This window comes from Buteo buteo, chromosome 17 (genome assembly GCF_964188355.1).
Source record: "Buteo buteo chromosome 17, bButBut1.hap1.1, whole genome shotgun sequence".
NCBI classification, from domain to species: domain Eukaryota; kingdom Metazoa; phylum Chordata; class Aves; order Accipitriformes; family Accipitridae; genus Buteo; species Buteo buteo.
Genome location: NC_134187.1, coordinates 2,635,246 through 2,657,936, shown reverse-complemented (window position 1 = coordinate 2,657,936; position 22,691 = coordinate 2,635,246). Strand labels below are relative to the sequence as shown.

Genomic DNA, 22,691 nt, shown 5'->3' with positions numbered 1-22,691 from the left:
TACAATTAGACCCGATTTTATTTTGCTCCTTAGCCACCGGGTGTCACTCTTGTCTATAGAGTCAGAAAGGAATATTTGGTCGCTGTTAAAATCCTATTTAATCAATAAATTCTGCAGCTCCCAGAGGTGACAGCAGCATCCCCATTTATCACAATTTCCCAGGTTTCAACATCAAATCACCAACTCATTAAATCTGGGGGTATCTGGAGCTGGCATTTTAGCTTGCGGTGTTATTTGCTAAACATAGGCAAAACACATAAATTTTATTATTAGTGTAAGTGCAGCTGGAAAATTTAGATCTGGGTTTGGATTAGGAGCTCGGCCAGTGTCTGGTGGTGTCTGGATCACTAAGACATGCCTTGAAGCTGTACAGCTTCTGGAGAGAGGGAAGGTGAAGAAGAGAGAAAGTATGGATGGGCAGAAAAGCAAAAAAAATGTGGCTTTTGCAGGCATCTCCTCTGCAGAAGTGGAGCAAGAACAACATAATTCAGCAGATGAAGCTATAACATATTCCAGCCTTTGAAGTCAAGGCAGTTCAGTTCTCACCGATCATGTATCTCAGAAATATTATGAGATAAATGCTGCAAACATTACACAACTCTAAATATGCATTCTTCAGAGTATCAGTGATTGCCATAGTGTTGGGTTTTTTTGCTTTTCTAGGACTACAAGCTTGTCTTGCAACCACTAAACATACTCTCCTGCTAATTTTATATTTTTCAAGTTCTCTAGAGATTTTCCATTTTCTCCAGAGACAGAAAACCTATTTTATTTTCAAACAAACAAAATCCAGTGTCAAATCTTTATCTGAGGAGAGAACCGCTCAAATAAAATGCAACACGGCTGGTAAAACCAGTTGCTTTGAAACACACTGTATCAGCAAACTGAGCAGCTGATAAGAATAATAAAAATTTTTAGTCAACAAGATGAGAAAATTCTCTTCAGGGGCCTCATCCTACCAGCACATAAATTGCTACTATTACCTGGCCCTGTGTTGCTGTCAGAGGTATGAATTTGTATTGAAATCCCACTGTACAGGAGAAACACCCCAGCCAAAGCGTAGCTATAAGAAATTGCACTGCCATAATCAGAGCACGTATGGGGTTTACAGAGAGATCAGAGCCTGGCTATCGATTTGGGATTCCCTCTGGGTAATAAAGGAAAGAGTATTATGTCCTATAATGCCACGAAATTGATGACCAGGACTTTGAACTTTGGAATAACTTTAAAAAAGTGGGGGCTGTCTACAAAGAGATTGTTTCAGGCTTTCCTCTGTTATAATCTAGCACTGCAAGAAGACTTCAAGAGCTCATTTATTTGCCTAGTGATACTGTTCACAGTGAGGGCAGGAGGCCACACTCAAATACCTTTAAAAGTCCATACCAGGATCAGTAAAATTCACAGTTATTAATGACCCTGGAAACAATAAATCCTTCGATTTTAGAAAGTTCCTATTAAAATAATAGAGCACAGAAAGTGCCTTGCTAAAATTAACATGAGTGTCCTGAACCTGTACATTTGTACAAAGCTTTACATGAGAAATTTCAGCAATTCTTTAAAAAAAAAAAAAAAAAACCAAAATTTTGATATCAAGCAGAATTTTGACACTACTGATTTGGAGAAATTGATTTTCTGTTTTATCCAGATTTCTCGACCTGTTCTTAACACCAATTTCCCTGAATGCTTTCTTTCTGGAGTAGTTGAAAGAAATTTATAACAAATTTATCTTCTGTTTTTGCCTGTAAGTACCTATAAATTTCTACTACATTTATATATTTGTAAGTCCAGACTGAAAAGCAAGATAAATCTGAAGACAAAATTAGCATACCAGAATAAAACTCATTACCCCAGGGACTGGAGAAAACACAAATCTATGAAAAATGTACAACAGCAACAGGTCTTATTTTTTAAATGTTTCGCCAAATACTTTTGTGCCAAGGACCTGATCACTGAAGATGCTAAAGAGCTGCTGGATGCCCTGAATGCCTCCCAGTCTCTGACTGGGACTGTCCCAGTGGTGCTCAGCTTCTTGCAAAAGTGGACCCCAGTGACACTTAAGAGTTTGCATACAACTGACTAAACGCTGGTAAGATCCTCTGTTTTAGTTTTCCAATGCCTGAATGATTTATGGGCAGAAACTAGGTCTACAGTAAATTCATAATTGATGCATCTCTTTTGATACACAGTCTAACAAATGAAAAAATGGATTTAAAATACGCTTGATTTGTTGCTTATTATGATTTGGAAGAAGAGACATCCAAAAGACTGTCATGTTTTCTGGCTTGCTCTGAGATACAATTCTATCTAGATGATCTGAGATCTAAACCATTCATACCATCATCTAGATAAAAACAGAAGCCAACTTCTTCCATTGCAGCCTGGTGTTACGCACACCTCAGACACCGCAGTTATGTGAGACACATTAAATCGCTTTGACTTGGTTACTTCTAAACAAAATCAATCAAATTTAGTTGCTTATAAAAAAATGAGATGAAGGGCCTGTTTTTCTCTCCTGCACATCGCTGCTTTAATCCCTGCTATGACCAGGTGGGTATAGCAATAACTGTGGCTCTTCAATCTGATGAAAATAGTGTTGCATTCAGAAACTCGATAAATGAATGGGAGGGACAAGTAATGCCCCCCCCCCCGGATGTTTTGTTAATTAAATTAGCATTTAAATAGCCAGACCTAATCCTGGAAGTCAGCCCCTCATTACAGTAACTAGGAAGGGGGAAAAGAGCTGGAGACAATTCCCTACAAGATGGGGTTAAGTTGGCGTTTCACAAACTATTTGCCTAGCCTGTCCCTCCCAAGTGAAAGCTGCCACCTACCCCCCCCCCCCCCCACTTTCCTCCCAGCATAATTAGCATGTTCCCGTGCTGTGAATGGAAACAATATCCTCCCTCCAAGCTGTGCCCCTCCAGGGAGATGCTTCCCACAGATTGTGAAACACTGAGCCAGGGAAAGGGCTTGTCGAGGAATTCACAATGGGGTAATTACACTGAGGTAGCTGGTGCCAGTGCAAGATAAGTTGCATTACTGTAATTCATTGCAGGAGGCAGGGGCTTGCATAAAGGAAAAGTCCAGGGGCAGGACTTCAGAGAGCCATGAGAAGTTATTGCTCCCGCATGCCTTCCCAGAGCCCCGATAAAACCCAACGTGGAAGCTGAGGATGGTTCTTTGGGCCCTAAGGATGTCTCCGTCTTTGAAGAAGTTTGCAGAACGTAGAAACCATTAGGTGCAAATCTGGCTTCTCTTTGCCAGTTAGAACTGAAGGAAAGCTAAAGGGTGATTTTTCAGATTTTAAAATAAATTCTTCATTCCGAGTAGAAAACTGGAGCAAAGCTTGCAAGAATTGTATGCTTGCATCTGTTATTGTCCATGTGCATGGCACTTAAAACACGCTGGCACCTCTTTCTAACAAATAAAAAGGTGATATGCAATCCTTTCCCCAAAAGACTTACTGTTTGATATTACATGTAACAGAGCGAACAATGGTAACTAACACCAGAGGAGAAGATACAGGAGGAACAACTGGATTTGGGTGACACCTGCTATCCCCAGCAGTATGCACCTTATGCACATTTATTTAAATTAGATTCCAGGTGACTCAACCTGGTGTAAAAAAAAACCCCACCCTCCACTTGCTGCTCATCGTGCCCAGCTGTAAAGCCATGCTTATATTTATCTCCATCGAGAAGTGCTCAGTTTCAGAAAACGTTGGTGCGGTTTGCTGAGGCCCCAGCTGGAAAATACCACAAGTTCAAAGCCGAGTTTCATCCTGTAATTGGATCCTCAAGTTCACAAGTGCAAGAACCAACTGTGCAGGCTGAAAGCGGGTCGTCCCCTCTCCCAACACGAAACCTCCGCAGCACAGGGCTGCAGGGCTGAATCGCGAGCGCAGCATGCTGAGGAGCTGACGCTTTCTGCTGCTACAGGCAAAAACTCAATTTTTGTTTCAAGCTTTTGCCACCCTGCTTGGTCTGACCTTCTGTTATTTAATTTTTGTTTTAACTTCAAGTCATCTTCTTAACCCTCATGCTCACTTGGGATGCTCTTAAGAACATGGACATTAATCCCAGTGTTACTTAAATGCCAACTTAATTTTCTCTCTGCCTTGACAAGATATTCTTCAGGTCAGGCAGGCATGAAATGATAGATATTGAGTGCAATTCTTCTGGGCAAGAAGTGCTACCTTCTGAAATCTTATCTCAAAGCCACTTGGAAACGTGTGATTTATTTATTTCTGTCAGAAAACCTCGTTCGATGTTGAAGGGCCAAAAGATTACAATTCTGAATTTGGTTTTTTTCCGGTCCTTGCTGAAATCTGGCCTTTCAAAATAACACAGAGAGAATCCTTGTTTTGAACTAAAATAGCAGCTGCAAGGGTTTTCAACCATGACCATTTAAATGAGGCTTTTGGGGTTTTTTTTGCATCTGTGCATTACCATTTCGTTCTGGGTCTTTGCAATCAGTGGCTGCGGTTGAGCAGTCGAGCCGTCTAATGGGGATAAATTGTAATATTGTTCAAACCGTCTCTGATTATTACTGTTGAGCTCTTTCAGTGAGCTGCCTTCGCTAAGCAAATCGCAACAGGCCTGTTAATAACCGTGTGTTGACGGAGTATCAGAGGTCGCTCTGTGAAGCCAGACTTGGTCATCGTCTTAAAAACCATGGTCTCTACGTTGGGTCACGGTTCATGATATTCAGCATGACATCGTTTCCAACGGACAGGAACCCCCACTGACCCCCAAAGCAATGCCATCTTGCTTTGTTACTCCCCGAGTAAATCTTATGGTGAGGTGAGGTGAGGTTTTTGGTCTCACTGGCGATGCTGCCGTCCGCTGGGCACAAAATATCGCAGCATTTCCCCCGCAAAAAGGGCCCGACGGGTTCAGTCACCCGGGGGATGAGTGGCAGGACCTGGCGTGACCCTGAGGACCCCCCCTGTGGTACCACACAACCCGCAAGCGCCATTTGGGGCTCAGCCCCTCACGAAACGCCTCTCTCCTAAAGGACTACCTATCCCAGCATGCAACGCTTCCCCTCCGGGCGGGAGCCGCGGGCGGGACTACAGCTCCCAGCCTGCAACGCGCCACGCCGCGCCCCTCCCCGCTCCCAGCCAGCCGCCGCGCTGCACGCTGGGAGCTGTAGTCCGGCCGGACGTTGGTCACGCACGGTGCCTCCCTCTTACCGCCCCCGGTCTCACCCCCGCCCGCCCGCCCGCCCCGCTCCGCTCCGCGCTCCTCCCCGCGCCGCCGGGTGTCTGTCCCTCCCGTAGACGGAAGCCGAGGAGGGAACGAGGGAGCCGGGGAGGTCGTGAGAGGCGCGATGGGGGACTCCAAAGTCAAGGTGGCGGTGCGCGTCCGCCCCATGAACCGGCGAGGTGAGAGCCTCCTCCCTCAGAGACCCTCCCGCGCTGCCGGGGCGGGTGTCTGTGGTGTGTGAGGGGAGCGGGCCTGAGGGGCAGAGCGGGGCGGGAGGCCGGGGGGTGCCTGTCCCCACAGGTGTCTGTAGGGGCAGGGGTGCCTGCCGGTGGGTGGATAGGTGTGTGGGACCCGGCGCGGGGGCGTGTTTATCGGTGTATGTGTCGGTAGGGGGGTGTGGATGTGTGTATTTATTTATTGTGCACGCCCGTGTAGGTACAGGGAGGTTTGGGGGCGAAGCCGAGCAGCTCTCGCCAAGCAGCTGTCTTCACTCCCCTCTCCTGACATCTTTTTCCTAAACTCGCCCTGGTTTATGGCTGCCTTTTTTTTTTTTTTTTTGCCTCCCCTTCTCCACACCTCTTGCACCTGCTTTACAGCCGGGCTGTGCCCTGTTCCCCGCTGGGAGACCTCTTCCTTCTTCCTGCTTTCTGGGGGAAAATCCCCCTCTTTCTGTGCTAATTTAGCCCTCGGCTCTGTAACTCCTCTTCGTACCCCTCGGTGATTGAGTGGAACAGAGTTCACCAGATGACAGAGGCACTCTTAAGGACAAAAGAAACAAAAACAAACAGTAAAACATGGAAGAGGAAGGGCGAATTGACAAGAGAAGATTTTTTTGTTGTTGAGTTGGTGTTTTGGGGTTTTTTTTTCCTTCCCCTCAACGAAACTTGCCTAAGGGTTATGTTAATGAGACTGTGGTCTGGGCATCTGTTTAAATGTTTATTACTTGTTTTAATTAGAAAAACTTGCTCTAGATGATGAGGAAGCAAGTACGAAAAGGCAACTTCAGCCAAGGAATGGGAAGGTGAAGAAGGAAAAAATCCAAGAAATGTGTAGGGTGGCTTTTTTCCCCCTCGTTCTCACAGAAGTGTGCCAATAATTCCTTTTGGGGAAAGGGAATCAAGAGAAGTCAGTTTAATAGCTGAAGCAAAAAGGGAGGGGGGGAAGCCCTTTATCTTCTACATGATCTGAAACAAAATAACTCTTTAATTCCTTTCAATAAATAAGAAAAAAAGAAGGTTAAAGTATTGAATACAGTATTTCCATACCTTTTAAAATAAAAGCAGGGGAATGTCAAACTGAGTTCACAAGAGCTCTTGAGTCACATCCAAAACAGAGGAGACAGAGTTGATGTCGTTACAGTCTGGTGGGTTAGGGCAATGGAGGATATTTTGACCAAAATCTGCATTTTGTTAAATTTCAGATAGCAGTCCTCAAAACTGAGGAGGGACCCATCCTTGTGGAGAATTGCTTGGTGGAGATTGAGTGACAGTGTGGAGGAGTTGGTGGGAGCTGGGATGGAAAGGAGCCGAAAGGTGGTGCTTTGTTTCAGTGATAGACATAGGCTTTCCTCTTGCTCATGTCCCTTTCCTGTCATAGGTCATTTCCTTGGCTATGACCCAGACATCTTCTGACTGTGTAGTGCTCTTTACCCCCGGGATTATACAATAATTCAGGTTGGAAGGGACCTCTGAAGGTCTCTAGTCCAACTTGCTGCTCAGAGCAGGTCAAATTTGATAAGGTTGCACAGGGCCTCATTCAGTCAAGTTTTGAATTGCCAAGGATGAATAATGCACCTCTTCCTCCTGGCATATATTCTACCTATGTTCAGCCCTGAGTTTGTACACATGTAGTGGTCTTGAAGCTGTTTCCAGCTGGGGACTGAGTTCTGCTGAAAATATATGTGAGGAAGAAGTGGTGGAAGTAAAGGGGGAAAAATGATGGCAGATTATAGATTTAGAGCAGTACATCTATTTGAAGCTCCTGCCTTCCTGGAGAGTATTCTAACACTGAGCTGCATGAATCTGGGAGAATGGGAGAGTGTGTCTTGTTACCAGAGCTATTTTATTCTGTATAAACTTAAAAATGTAATGGATTAGAGAGGATGACTGTAGCCTGGTTGTTAGGAGGCTCATCCAGGAGCCAGGGACATTTGATATCAGTCCTTGCTGTTCATCAGAGAGAAGAGGGACCTGAACCCCATGCTCTTGGCGTGTAGCTTGGCAATTGGGGCGTACCTCCTCTCTGTAAGAACCGCTTTGCAGCTATTAAAGCATCCTCTTATTTAGTGAGTGATACCTAAATCCATGTAAGTCTAGCCTAAAAGATCAATGTCTTTTTCTCCCTGAAACAAAATGCCCTGGAATTGATTTTTTTTTGAGCAGATTATTTGTCGCAGTCCAGATGTTTTGGTCAGTTCTAAACAACTGATACCTCTGTGCAGTATTTCTGGTGCTCCTAGAATTTATAGAAACAAACAGTGATGTGAAGCCTCATATTATTCTCACCTATTTAATGTTAAATTTAAGAATTTGCGTAACTGATTTTCTGAAGAGTCATCCAGTTGTAAGACTTCTGTGGCTTTGCTTTTTTAATAGCCTTTGAGGCAAGAGGCGGCTTTCTTGGAAGTTCTCCAATATGCACTTTGTTCTAAGTAGTATTTGTATGAAGTTCTGGGGCTTTGGACCTGAAGCAAGTATTTGTTTTCTTCAGGATCACGAGTAATGTTCTTTCCTTCCCTCTGCACCGAAGGGCTTAAAATTGCAAACCTGTCAGATGGTTACAATTGTTGAAATTTAAGCTTTGAAATATTCTCAGTGTTTACTTGTGGTGGTGGTGGTTGTCTTTAGTGTTTGAATTATGAATTTCTTAAGGCGAGGGTTTATTAGGTTAATAAAAGTGGTATATTTAACTGTTACTAATTTATACAGCTCATAAAAGTATAATAGGTTCCTTGCGCGCATGTTGAAGAGATTTCTGTGTCAAATGGTTGGTTATTCATAGTACTCACATTTCAAGGTGATAGTGTTGAGGGTCCTGCTTCATTCTCATGTGACGTGATAATCTATAAACTAAGTTTATAGTACTAATTTTTAGCAGTGAGGGGAAGCATTTGTAATTGTACTTGGGTTTCTTGGGGTTTTTTGCATCTAGGTTACTTTTCTGCATCTTGCTTCAAATTAGACCTCAATCCCACAAACTGTGTTTGGAAGTCATGCTTTGTAAAACTGCTACTATGTCAACACACTTGCAGCCTAAAGTTGTAGGCTCTGCTAGGTAGCAATAGTGACTTCTTTTTTTGCATGCTTTCTACTTTGCAAACTGGGATCTCGATTAGCATGCTATTATGAATTAAATAATTCAGTACTGTTTTGTTAGTTAAGACTCTTAGTCTTCTGTTTTCTTGGTTTTGTCATTCACTAAAGTATTTCCTGGTGCACTGCTTTTTTTCAGATGGGTTTTTGATAACAATCAGTAAGTTCTTTTGGTGTTGTATTTTAGAGTTGCAGTGGATTTCCTTTTTGGATATTGTCAGTGTTTGAATTCACTGAATTTGCTTAGCAGATGTTCGTTATATTTTGGGTAAATGCTGTGTAAAGCTCAAGCCATACCATGAAGCAAAGCAAGACAGCTGGAGGCTTTTTAATTAAGATTTGTCTTACTGAATATTTTGTTTTCGGGTGATGCTGGTGTACAGGCATCCCATAAGTATGTTTAAGTCCTTGTGTTGCCCTGTGCCTTTGAATCAATTCAGTGTAGTGTTAATTAAAATATAACATCTTTTGTCAGTACTAAAAGAATGTGACTTTTGCTCAGGGGTGTGGCTGAAGCCAGTCAGAACTACTGCTGTTGTGTTGCTACATCTCACTTGGGTTAATGCTTTTCTGTTTGAACAAGAAAGGCAGGAAACTAACTGCAAAAAAATGTGTTTAGTGCTTTGAATGCATTTACTGAGGAGCAATAGAAGTACCGGTGCTGGCACGAGGGTGGGTGGTGGCATTTCACAGCTCAGGTGGGGAGTGGTGGTGTGGGTGTGCCAGGTTAGGTTTAAGCAGTATGGGACCACAGCCTGTGTGCTGGCAACGCTGCCAGATTAAACCGTTTGTAGGATTGTGGTGTAAAACCTATAGCTTCCAGTTTAAGTATCTAATTTACCTGAATGTGTATTTACAGGCATCTATTATGTTAATGTGTGTATTCATCCAGACTAGGTTCTGTGTTCAAACAGGGATCTTTTTGTGCTTTGATGGTAAAGATTCTGTCTCCAGTGCTTGTAAAGAAGGAATTTGCTTCTGTATCTGTGCAAGCTTCTGACCACGGTGTTAGGTGCTAATTTTATGTCCTCCTACTCTTTGGAGGAGGTTGCATTTCCAGTCACTTGAAATGTTTTAGGGAGGAAGCAGGAGTTGTTCTTGTGGTTTTGTTTGGGTTTTGGTTTGGTTTGGTTTGGTTTGGTTTTTCCACTGGAGATTACAACAGAAACAATTTATCTATAAATTGGAGTTTGTGCAAGCAGTTTTACAAGATTAATTATGGTATTAGAGTAAATGAAATGGCACCTGCTGTATCCTGATGGCAATAAGCAAAACACAAGACTTTTCTTCACCATTATCTGTCATGCATGAGTGCCTAGAGTTTTTAATATTTCCTGGTGATTGTTGATAACTTATGAAATAGTGTGTGTGGTATGAGCAGGATTAACCTAGAGGTACAGTGACAAATGGGTAAAGCATGTAGAGTTAGTGTTTCATCTTGCGTTCCTCAGTGAGGCAATTGTATTTTAAGAACTCCTGAGGTGTTACAAGCTTACTCCCCGCAGCCAAAGTCTCTGGTGAGACTACCACTCAGTCCAATGTGGATGCCACAAAGGCAAACAATTCTTGTGCTAATTACATCTTTAGAGCTAGCCTAAAGTGCAGTATGAGATTACCTTGCTGCTCTGGTTTCACGTTTGCTTGCTCCTCCTAAAGTCAACAGAAGATCAGATACACACACTGTGAATAGTTCTGCCTTGGCTTTTGGGTGGTTGGTGGCAGAGCAAACACTATCGCGTTTCGTTCCTGTTAACTCTGAAGCCTGAAACAAAGCAGCAGCACGGAGTTGCGTGTTGAACTTCCTCAGAGCTTTTTGCTGCATCAGAAAGTCACCAGACTGATTTATTTACTTAGTCTCCGTGAGCCAAGCAGTGCATGCAGCAGCAGAACTGACTGTGAGTAAGGTTAATGTCCAGATACACAGAGGGCCTTTACCAAAGCCGTTTGGCAAGCTCTTTTCTTGCAGAAAATGAAACAGCAGAAGATAGAATAAATTTTTTACCATTTGGACAATGTAGTGTTAACATGTGAGGAGAGTTTGCTTGCCTTCAGTGTGCTCATGAGTTTGAGTCGACTTACACCTCATCATCGAGATTAGATAGTATTGTGTGCTCTTCCAGATGCACTCATACATATTTAATGATCTTTAATTGCTGCAAACTGAAAATTTTATGAATTATATTTGCGCAGTTCATTATATATATATATAGCAGAGAAGCTTGAAAGATGCCTGCGTAGACTTCATGTTGGTAGACTTAAGGGACAAGTCAAATTACTGTATTTTTGTCCAGAATGTATCAGTCACTATGTCTTATAATTAATGCCCTAAAAGTGCTATTACAGTAACTATTTTTTTGCATTTAAGCATTTCAAATTTAAAAATTTTTTGCATTTAAGCTCTTAGCATTGTCATTTAGATGTAAGTTATTTTTACGGTCTCTCATATAGTCAGTTAGTTTTTTCTTTATTTGTGTTGGCTTCTACATAGCAAAGGGCAGAGACAAGTGTCACTCACAGGCAACAAATATTGGCAGGGAAACTTGAGGACCTGTTGTATTTGAACTTGCTTTCAGATTTCTTTTTCAAGCAAACAAAAAAAACCCCAACAGCCTCTGTTGTTTTTTTTAGTTGGCATTCATTTAATTTGTGTGATAAATAAACTTTTAAATATTTTTAAGTTACTATTTAAACATTTATCAGTGTTATTGCTGTTTGCTTTTTCGGACCAAGAAAAGTACAAGAAACCAACTGTAATTTCTTATTCAATACAACCTGAAGGCTCAGGCCAAAACATTCCAGTTCTAACCTTCAAGGGAATGTTAATCTCTTGAAAATCTACTGGCAATTTAAAATATAAAATTTCTATCGTCTCAGTCTTTATAGGAGATTATTCTGAGCTTTTGTATCTGGGGCCAATTTTGGCTTATGAGCTTAGCACATGCACTTTAAACCTTTCACATTTTATTTTTTATACTTCAGTTAGCTTTTCTGAAACTCTACAAAAGCAGCCGTGCTGGTTCCCAGTGATACTATCAAGCCTAACGTCCTGTCTCCAAGGGGTCCTTAGGTGTCAGTGCAGGTGCAGCTGCCCTAAACCTGGTAGTGGGACCAGGAGGAATCTGTCACAAATTTTATTCAACCTGTGTCATAACACCAGGTTCACACCTTTGTTTCAGTGGGGTTTAGGATCAAATGGTATTTGAAAGGGCTGAAAAACTGTCAACCACCAGAAACTAGTTTCTTAAATTGAAATCTGATGGAAAAATTTATACGGAAATAAAGGCTCTTGATGAATCGGGAAATGCTTTCACTTAATTCATCTTATACAATGTGAAAACATAGACTATATAAAGAAGAAAATATGGAAGGTCAAGTAAGTTGTAACAGACTTGTCAGCTGCCGTGGCTGTTGTACTAAAAGCCGTTATGATGCCATGGTCTTAACCACTAGTTTAATAAATTACAGACAAACTTATTTACTGTATCATCTTTCATTTTAAGATTATTTTGAACTACTCTGTAAAAGCTATCTATTAGGATCATTTGGGTTTGGTTCTGAAATACAGTAACCTTAAAGGTGGGATGACTTTTTTAGGATAGTGGCTGAAAAAGCTCCAGTATCACTGCGTGGCAGCTTGGATGTTTTCATTATTCCACATGATGCAGTTGGGTTTGATTCTGTACCCTAGTAGAGTGAGTTGGGTACATCATTATTCAACCAGTGTTGTCATTAGTCGCAGCTAATCTATGAAGACAGTTCCCTAAATGATTCATGAACGAAGATGGAGGTTTCGCAGAGTTGAAAACATCCAAAATACTTCTCTCCCCTTCCTCCAGGATTTACATACACTCTTTGTCTCTGCCCCAAACCTGTTTAGTACATTTTAAAGTTGCACCTTTGCTAGTGTTTCCTAACACTGTTGTGGAAAATCTGCTATGTTGAGTTTATGATTACCAGAGGTGTGGCTGCAAGTACAAAGGGAATGTAAACTCCTACCTGTTGTTGGGAATATACCAGCGCCTGCTGAACCCACCATTGCATGTGGTGATACGCTGCTCCTGGTTTTGCTTTTCCTGCTCTCTCTTGCTCATTGACTTTTCCACCCTGTTTGAAATGCACTGAATTTCTTAGGCTAATGAAAAAGCCCAAGGTGCATATGGGTGGTGTGAATTCTTTTTACAACACCCATAAGGCTTTTATCAAAGGCATAGTCATTTAGGATTTACACGAGTGTGGTTTCAGCTAAGATCTGCATTGCTTGAATCCCAGTTTTTATTGTTTTAGAAAACTTTTGTGAGGAGTTGAAAAATCAAGGGAACTGGGAAGGAGAATGGCCTCCTTCAAGCCCCACCTTCCAGTTTCACAAGTAAAATAAAGTCATCCGAGAGACTCTGTGAGCATCTTGAACACACGTGACTTAACAATTACTCTTGCACTCAGCCCAGCTTTGCTTAGCACTTCTACAGCTATGAAATGTAAATGTGGAAAAGTGACTAAGATACCTGTTACCCTTTTATTATGGATGTCACAGCTCTCTTACTCTGAAACAGGCTTTCATTCCCTGCAATAAATGTTTCTTGAGATATTGAGAGTTTGAGTTTTAATTTTTCAAAAAGCAATTAGCTGATTAGTTTCTTGATTTGATGAAGCAAATGAGTAGTTGATTGTGTTTGCTTGGTAATGACTGAAGGTAGAAGCAGGTTAGCAATAATAATAGGTGAGATTTTAAATCTTGTTGAGCTACAAGATTTGTGATAAATCTCCAAAGTTTGACAGCGAGCTGCTTCTGTCATCTTTTAACTTCACCTAAATTTCGTGCTGCCTGAAAAAACCAAACCTGTATAGTTGAAAGAAATAATAATACCAAGCCTCAACAGATGAGTCCTTACTACAAGATGAACTAATTGGTGGTTTTGGATGTGCGTGCTTATCATCTTATCTTGATGCATCCTAACTTTGCTTGTTGTTCAGGGGCAGCGAGTACGCTGCTTACCTAGGAGACACTGAAACTAGTAGGAGTCAATGTGTGATAATATCCAAAAAAGCAGGAAGGTAATTTGTCTATAAGGCTAACCTGCTTTAGTAATATTAAAAACTTAATGAGGTGGAAATTAAGAACGTAAGATTTTCAGTAGTGGCTAATATAAGATTCATCTCTCCACCTACTGGAAGCATTAAAGAAATCAGTCAAAGAACATACTTTGTAGTGGAGCCAGAATTTGTAGAAAGTGTATGATATGCTGTTAAAACAGAATTTAAACTATTTCTTCAGCTAAAAGGAGAGCTGCCATGTGAGTCTTTTGCCAAGATAACTGAGATAAGTAGCCTTAAGGCTGTCTGGATACCTAACCCAGCTTAGAGGCTGAATATAACTGTTTCTTAGGGGTTTATTTCATGGGCCACCATGAGCTCATGTAGCAGTTCATCTCTGCTGGGAGAAGGTCTCACTCTTCTGCCTCCTCTCTTCCCACCCGTAAGGTCTGCCCACTCGTTTGCATGGCCTTAGATGCTCTTCAGGCCTTTCACTGGGCTGATGTAACTTTCTGTGTGTCTGAATACATCTGTTTTTTATGTTGGGTAGTTTTCTGCCATTGAAGTGACTTAAAGTGACTTACAGAGGGGTCTGCTGAGCACATTAGTGATAGAAGGTGAGCAACAGGCATAGGCAGCCGGCAGGAAGGACAGAGACTTCCCTGTTTGGCAATAGCCGTTAGGTTGGCTCGCCACATCTTCTGAAACCGTGCTGTCCCCTGTCTGCAGGATGCCTAGGTGAGGGATTTTAATGTTACCTTTGTGATGATGATCATCAGACAAAGTGTGTTGTACATGACAAATTGGCTTTGAATCTTTCTTCTTTTCCTGTGAGGACATGTGACCCTTAGGAACTCTTGTATCCTGTCTGTGTCCTTTCTTAAAGGTATTTCACAAAGAGAGGTTTAATACATACTAGCAAGACCTTGAGTTCACTGGGCAGTCATGGATGCAAAACCTATCATCAGCATTCTCTCTCAAGAGATGGATTAAAAAACGTGATAGAGACCATACTGCTTATATACAGAGTGCACATACCTTATGCTTTGCATAAGGGAGGTAGCATGTAAAAACCTCCTTCAGTAGTTGAGCAAAAGCAGGTCACTGCAGTACAGAATGTTAATCGCTAACCAGCCAGACCAAGATAAAGTGACTTGTCGGATATGGGATGTATGAAGAATATAATTTCATCTAAGCAAGCATGTATTGCATAATGATAGGTAAATTGGCTTTCAGGGTGTGGAGAGAAATTAAAATAAACACTAGCTTCTGAAACTTGTCTGTCTCTTCCTTCTACAAAAGCACAGTTTAATAACAGAGGAGTAGTTTTGTTCAAAAGGATTTCAGTTTCATGTGACTGCCTGCTATAACCAGTAATCTTGAGCTTTGGCTTGCTTTGTTTCAAATAGCAAAAGGCTATAACATTTCTTTCGAAAAATGTCAATGAAAGAAACTTCCTCTTATGCTATTTAACAGTAGCAAGAAGTCTGCAAGGTGCTGTGCAATAATTAAGATTTGCAGTCTTTGCCCGAGAGATTTTCAGTCTGAGTTTATAAGGTGCCGTAAGGTAAAAGAGCAAGTGCAGGTGACAAAGAAGGAAAGAGCAGAGATGAAGGAGGATGAGGATTATAATTAACTCGATTAGACAGGAGCATATTTTGGTGATTCAGCTGAGGTGTTGAACCCCGTATGGAGGTTACGCAGCATAGACCCTTGTCATCACAGCATGTGAAGGCGTTGCAGAGTGCCTGCTGGGTGTGATTAGTGTATCATGTTTATAGGTATCGGCACTTGGGTGCACTTTCCAGGTTCAGCATTGGAGTGTAAGAACATAGGACTGGACTTGTTTATGTCCAGGCCCCTATGTCTGTAGGCAGTGACTTTGATTACAAGTGGCTGTGTGCTTTTTTTTATATCTAACTCCATTTGTCATTGGGTGGATACCTTGGATGGTTGTCAGTGTTAACTGAAGCTTTTATTTTGTTTCCCCCGCCTCTATGGCTGAGAATTCTTATACATTCCAAATATTCTTACTACTCATAGTATATATCCCATTGCTTAGTGTCACTTGGAGGAGGGCTTTCCAGCTGACTGGGGGCCTGTGGGGAAGGATAAGCCCTTTTCTACACGCTCGCACCTAAATTATTTTTGATGGGACTTGAATTTCTTCAAGCAGGTGCCCCAGGACTGACAGCTGGCATGGCATGCTGCAGTATCACAACAGTGGCCGGGGAAAATGTGCTGCAGATGGTAGGGGCAGCTTTCCCTCCGAGTGTGCGAGGCATTGAGAGAGCAATAAGAAGAGCTGTCAAAGTGGTACCATGCCTAGTGGTTCTTTCCCCAGAAGAAATTTCATACTGCCTTGTATATGCTGATTGTCCTTCAGTAAAACCTAAGTGCTCTTTCTTCTTTTGAAAAGAGTGCATGCTTTAAAGCTGGACAGGATCCATCCCATCAGAATATCTCTAGAAGTGGAATTTGGCAATAGTCCTGTTTCTATTCTCTAGCTGATGGGTGGCTGTCAGACTGCATGAATAAATTTGGTGTCTGGAGGAAGTAATGGTGTACATAATCCTAGTGCTTTAGGAGCAGCACTTGACACTTTCTCATTTCTTTATAGAGCTTGATCTGCATACAAAATGTGTGGTGGATGTGGATGCAAACAAGGTTATTCTTCATCCTGTAAACACCAACCTTTCAAAAGGAGATGCCAGGTAAGATTTTTGAATTAGGAAGGTCAGGTTTCATGAATTAAATATGAGGCTAACAACTAGGAAGTGTAGGCCTTGATAGAGGGTTTTCAATTTAAAAAATAATATATATTCTTTTTGCAATGTAATTGCCGTCATCTATAAAATAAGGCTGCTTTTACCATGCTGGCAAGATGCATTGAAAACCTAGTGCTTACTGCATTTGCTTCCTGCTCTAAACAATGTCTTAGCAATTAATGGATCTGTGAACCATTTCATTTATTCTCATATGCTATTATGGAACAGGAGAAATTTAAATCTGCAGAATAATTTGAGTGGGACACAGTTTGTCATTTTGGAATGAAATTAATTTTCACGATTATTTTCTCATAATGGGCTTGTATTCATTGTGTAAGAAGGGGAATGGGAACATGCTGGATAGGTGTAGCTCTAGGATTGTCTTGACAGTGGGGCATTACATGCATCAAAAGTAGTTGGAAAGGTGGCTAAGGGTAGGGACCAATTTGTGTTGGAACTGGCATCAATTTGTTAAACTACTGTGAAACTGAAAAGTCCTGTAATAATTGATAGGGTTAAGGTTGTGACTACTTAATTTATCGCTTGTTCGCAAGGGGAGGAAATGAAAAAAATGTATGCACGAAACAAAATAACAGGGGTGCAGGAAAAAGCTAAACCCGTTACTGGGCATCTGCAGTCAATCATGATCTGTCTTCTGAAAAAAAAAAGGAAGTGGTCTTAAGGGTGACAGAAATGAGAACAATTCAGTTAAACACATAGAAGAGCTTTGTTTAAATGCAACATATCATAGCTTTTTCATGTAAAGCTGATCTGTATGTCAGTGGTCAGTAGCAGTATTCTTTACCTGATCGCTGATAATTTGAACTTCTCAAACCCAAGTGGTAATAAATGGAAAAGCAAAGAGATCATGAGGTGCAATATGTACTTTCTGTTGTCACCAGCTGAAAGACTTATTACAGACAGTGAGACTGGAGATTTAATAAGTTACTTAAATCAAACAGGCTGTGTATGGTGGGATGTTTCTGTTTGTATCAGTATCTGCCTCCTCCAGAAACACGTGTATTGTTTAGCTGCCAAATACCTATGTTGATTTGAGCCTTTAGAACTGCTAAAAATAGCAGGAAATTGAGATTCTCAGAAGCCTAGTCAGACAGAGCTGTATTAAGAATGTCATTCATAGTTTCTCTAAAACGTGGCCACCAATCAAATGCTGCATAGTTTATACTCCCTAATATATGTTTAAAAAATATTCATACTGTAGCCATGAGAGAATACATCATGCAAATCGTGCCCCCTGGCAAGGGAGGAATCGGTTGGCAATTGTGTTGACGTCTCAGACAAGATGGTGAGCCTACTGTGAGAAACCAGTGTGCCAGACCAAAGAATACTTAATTTGCATTTTCACAAATACCCATTGCTAATCTAAGCAGGAAGCACAGTAAATTTATATGGGGTGATTTAATAGAAGAGGGAAAAGTGGAGGCCCATTAACTGTACTAAACGTTTGCCTGCAAACAGTGAGACAACATATCTCAAAAACAGAGTTGGAGTAGTGAGGATTTGGAACAGGGTCCTATCTAGCATGTAATAGCCTCGAGAGAGGCTGCAGCTAGATTTTCTTGGCTTCTGCGGCCCCATCAGAAGAATCTGAAATATCAGCTCAAGGAAGAGCTTAGTTTTAGTTACGGTTCTTCTAAGTTCAGGGATTAATTTATTTTCAGGTTCTGTGTCTGTTTCCAAATCCACTGTCAACAACTTTGCCTTGTGCTATAAAATCATTCATTTTGATTTCAGACTTGTCTAGTGTCTAAAGTGAGCTGAAGGAATTCTGGCAAACCTAGAGTGCTTTTAATTAAACAGAGAAAAGAGAAGTAAATAATATTGTAAATAGAATCTTTAGATGCTTGCAGAGCAGGATAAGTTTGAAAATCTTAAGAGCTTTGCTGCATTTCTCATTGAGCTGCCAGGGTCAATTTAGGAACTGGGAAAAGAATTTTAGAAACAGAAATCTGTGCTGTCACATCCCCACTTGTCATGACTCAGCCATGGTCTGGCAGGGAGTGACGTTTGGAAAAACAACTGATGACTTTTGGCAATATGCATGTTTTCCCACTTCCATCCTCTCTGGTAGAAACCAAGTCTGGGAGATGGGCAGGTGTAAATAAATAGTTTAATGGGTGAATCAGCCTGTGTCACAGTTATGCATATTTGTCCTGTTTCCCCGAGGTGGTTTTTGCAGGCCAGAGATCTACGTAATGTGTCTGTCCATCTGCAAAAAATCTCTGCCAGTCACATCAGTTAAAATGGCAAATACCTGACGTGCTGTTTTCAGTTTTCTCTGAGTTAAAGAGGAGAAGCAGGCTTTGGAGTTCTTAAGTGATACCTTCACCTCTCCTTCTGATTTCCCATGGGACTTGGGAATGAATGTGTACAGAAGAAGTCAGAAATGTCCACTCTCTTTATGTATCTCATATTTTGACAGATACCCAACTTGAGATCTGTGGGACCTGACTTTCAGAGATAGCAAATTGTGTTGATATAATTGCCACTGAAACAGTTTCAGGTCTTCAGAAAAAGTGTCTCTAGCTGTTTCATATTTTGCATTAAAAATTAAGGAATGTTTTGAAAATCCAGGTGGTAACTGATTGATCTTACTTTCTCCTGTGTCTACAAACTGAATATATTATTTACACGTTTCTGTAGAGACTTGAGGATTAATAAATGTGTGTAAAACACTTGCTCTCAAAAAAAGAAGTCTCTTTTCATACGACTTCAAAAATCTAGCATCCTCCCGTTAGTTATTCCTTAACCAAGAAATGACCTTTCCTGAGACAAGAGAAATGCAGCAGTTATTTTATTGAGCAATCCTTAATAGTGCTGTGCAGGTTTCAGTAATCTGATCGCATGCGAAAGATCAATTTTAAAATCTATCGGATGACCTCCAGGCTGGGTAGGCTTTGTTACTAACCTTGGGCTATTGGGGGGTGGGTTTGGTTGAATGGTGGTTTCTCGTATCAAAATGAAAATTATACTGTGTGGAAATGGTCAACCTTTTCTTTAGTTGCTTTCACAAAATTATTTGCTACAGAGCCTTGAGTTTTGTCACAAATTTCCCAAAACGACCTCTTTAAATCAAAATCGCCCCTCTCAAGGATGTGTGAACCTCCAGGGATTTGCTGTAAATGAATAGTATCATTAGCATGACTTGTCGACTTTTTTGTTTGCCTTATGTAGTTGTCTGTTCTCTCTGTCGCAAAGGTCAAGACTAAAGTTTCTTTATCAACACAAGATTTACTGTGTGCTGCAAAGATTACTCATAGCATTATTACTTGGTGGCTAGGGCTTGAAAGAGGGTGTGAACTCGTTTTGATTGAAGTGAATAGATAAGTCCTAGGCAACAATGGGAATATTTATAGGAATTAATTTTTTTGGAAAAGCTCCAAATAGACTCTAATTACTCTAGGTTCCTTTATAGCCTTTTTTTTTTCCTACTATCAATTTGCTTGTGCTGTCATTTTACATTTCCCAAACAAGACCTATTAAAAAGACTTAAAAAATTATTATTTTTGACAGGTCAGACAAAGGACTTTTATTATATACTGCAGACATAACTGTAATTGATGTGTAACTGATAAAAGCTCAGAAATCAGTTGTGTATTAGTCTGGCACAGGCCTATGAATGAGCCATAATATTTGTAAAACAAAGCATTTATTAAATCTGCCCAACAAACCAACTTTGAGCCTTTTTATTAAGAGAATATGCTTAAAAATGAAAGGAGTGTTGTCTTCTGTGTACTTTTGTCACAATTTGTGGTTTATAGAAGCTTTTCCTCTTGTTTTGCAGAACAGAGGGATTCCAAAGACTGGCACAGGGTAAAAACTATTCCGAGGAATGAGTGCAGCTAACTGAAGCTGACAAGTGTGTTCAACCAGGCTGGGTTTTTCCTTTTCAGCTATTGTAATATCTTTATAATTAGTGCTTTGCAATAGATATTTCAATAATTGAGCATCTCTATAAAGATTTTTTAAAAGTGGCTTGCTTTTAAGGTATCTATTGCTGGATTTAAACCAGTTTACTTTTGTATATCCACACAGACAAGGTTTTGCTCATGAAGTTGTGATACTTAAACTCAATTTGATTGTTTTCTAAGGAGTTCTGGAAACTGAGGAGGGGCGTATTATTATCTTAGAGTTGGGGATTTTTGTAGCCTTGCAACATCTGAGCTTGATGATTTCTGCTTTGATGAGAAACTGGATGAAGCCCAAGTACATTTTACTTATAAAGGAATACTTTTATAGGATTCTTCTACTATTCCAATTCCCATTTTCTTTGAGACAAATGACAGCGCTGAAAAACGTTGGGGAGAAATAATTTTGGACTAATTTCCTTGTAATTAAAACAGGGTCGTCTTTCAGAGCTGTAGGTAAATGATACTTACCTTGTTGTGGCTACTATTAATAATACTCCCAAAGAGAAATTTCTTCCATAATGAATTTAAAGATTGTTGAGAGAATAAAACCAATACTCACAGAATTTAGTGAAAAAGAACAATTAAAAAAAATCCTGCTTATGCAGTAAGTAGGTAATAAATTGCTGATTTCAGATGAATGATGGACTTCAGGCAGCGGTCGAGTTGAAATAAACAGCCCAGTGTGTTAAAACTTTCCATAGTTTGTCTTTGGACTGAAGGGTTTTTTTCTTATAAAGCTGAAGAACCTTTTAATCCTTTTGAAGAAGAAATTAAGATTAGGACCAAGACAGAATGCTGTCAAAGATTTAGCTATTGAAAAAATGGTACCAGAAAACAATTCTCGAAGTCTGAAGGACTAAGCAGCATTAGTTCACTCTTTTTGAAGGGTTAAGTGTGAAGTGGGTGAATGGTAACAAACACACGCAGCTTCCACATAATTTAAAAAAAAAAAAAAAAAAAAGGAGGATTGGAAGGGCTTACTAATTGTAAAACACTACTACTGTGGTCCTGAGAATTAAAATATATCTATTGAGCCAAGCTTTGTATTCTACTTGAACATGAAAGTTTACAAAATGCCTAGATACTATGTTAAGTAATAGGTAAAGTGCCCAGAGCTTTTGCCGAGCTCAGAAAGTGTATTTAGAACTAAATACAATCTTATCAGATTCTGTTTTCACCTATTCTTTGCTCAGTTGCTAAAAACTAGAATATGGTATTTGTGCAAGCCCACACATGCTCCCTCTGCCTGCTCTTGGTTAGCCAGAAATCTTGTGGCGGTGTTGCCCGATGCGGAGGCAGCACCAGTGAGCATGCTGAGAGGCAGGATAAGCTCCTGCTTGGCACAGCATTAGCAGTTATACAGTATTTGGTCTGCACAGAGCACAGGTGAAACTGGCTTTCATCTGGCTGCAATGCGTGTGTCTCTTTAGCATGACTCAAGAACTTTCCTTAAAGCTGGCTAAAAGCTGAAAATAAGTCACGACTTATCAGCTCTTGCTGTGTGGAGTATTCCAGATCTTGCGCTCTCTTGATAAAAATGGAAAATGATAATCTTAGTGTAGCTGACTACATGGGAAATGCCTGAAGAGTGAGGTGGTAAAACTTGCACATACACCAATTTCTTCTACAAAAATTATAAATAAGGGAGTGTGTTGGTTGGGGAAAACGTACATTAACCAGTGAAAAACTTGCATTAACCAATTATAAGTAATCTCTTTGTGGTGTGAAGGAGCATATATATTACTTGTCCAATTCACTAAAATATGTGATACATGTGGAATGGTAGGCAAAAATCCCAGTTACAGGAAAGTTTAGCAAAAGTTGAAAATATCATGATCTTGGTTATCTACGTTATAGTATCTTACAGTTTTTGCACAATTAATTGATTTTCCTCGTATCTTCCAGAACAGCATGCAGACAGTCAAGATGCCTAGAGAGGAAATGCTGATGTGATTATATAGGTGTTCTTGTATATGTGTATAAATACGAACTAGAAAAGCTGACTGGTAGGAGTAACCAGGAGGACTTTGACTTTTAAAAATAATATATGATAGCAGGAGCATGTAGGGGTGCACACTTCACTTGTTCTATCTTAGGAAAGAATGTGTATAATCAGAAAATGAGGAAAGTGTATGAAGGCAATGCTATATATGGAATTAATCTGCAGAACTCCTTTCCCCAAGAAAACTGTGAGAGGCAATTACCAGTAAATAGTCATGGAAACATGCACACATTTTTTTGAAGATACCAGGATCCTGCCTCATGTTAGGTAGGAACCGCTTGAAGAGCTGCCTCGTGTTAGGCAGAATTTTATATATGTGTCCCCAGTTGTTCACGCATTTTACTTAGAAGTATCAGCTGTTGGATACAGCCAGAAATTGAATATTGAGCTTGGTGGACCATTTGCATGATGTGGTACAGTTGCTATTTGACAACAAAGCA

At 40.6% G+C, this 22,691-nt stretch overlaps 1 protein-coding gene across 3 annotated transcripts in view; it reads left to right on the top strand.

The window, feature by feature from the left end:
* Positions 1–5,249: 5,249 nt before the first annotated feature.
* The window catches only part of KIF13B (kinesin family member 13B), a 128,932-nt gene continuing 111,490 nt past the window's right edge, over positions 5,250–22,691 (top strand). For all 3 annotated transcript variants that reach the window (XM_075048926.1, XM_075048925.1, XM_075048924.1), the window contains exons 1-2: positions 5,250–5,386; positions 16,170–16,263. In XM_075048926.1, coding sequence (XP_074905027.1) covers positions 5,332–5,386; positions 16,170–16,263 — 149 coding nt within the window. In that variant the 5' untranslated portion in view covers positions 5,250–5,331. The remainder of the gene's footprint in view (positions 5,387–16,169; positions 16,264–22,691) is intronic.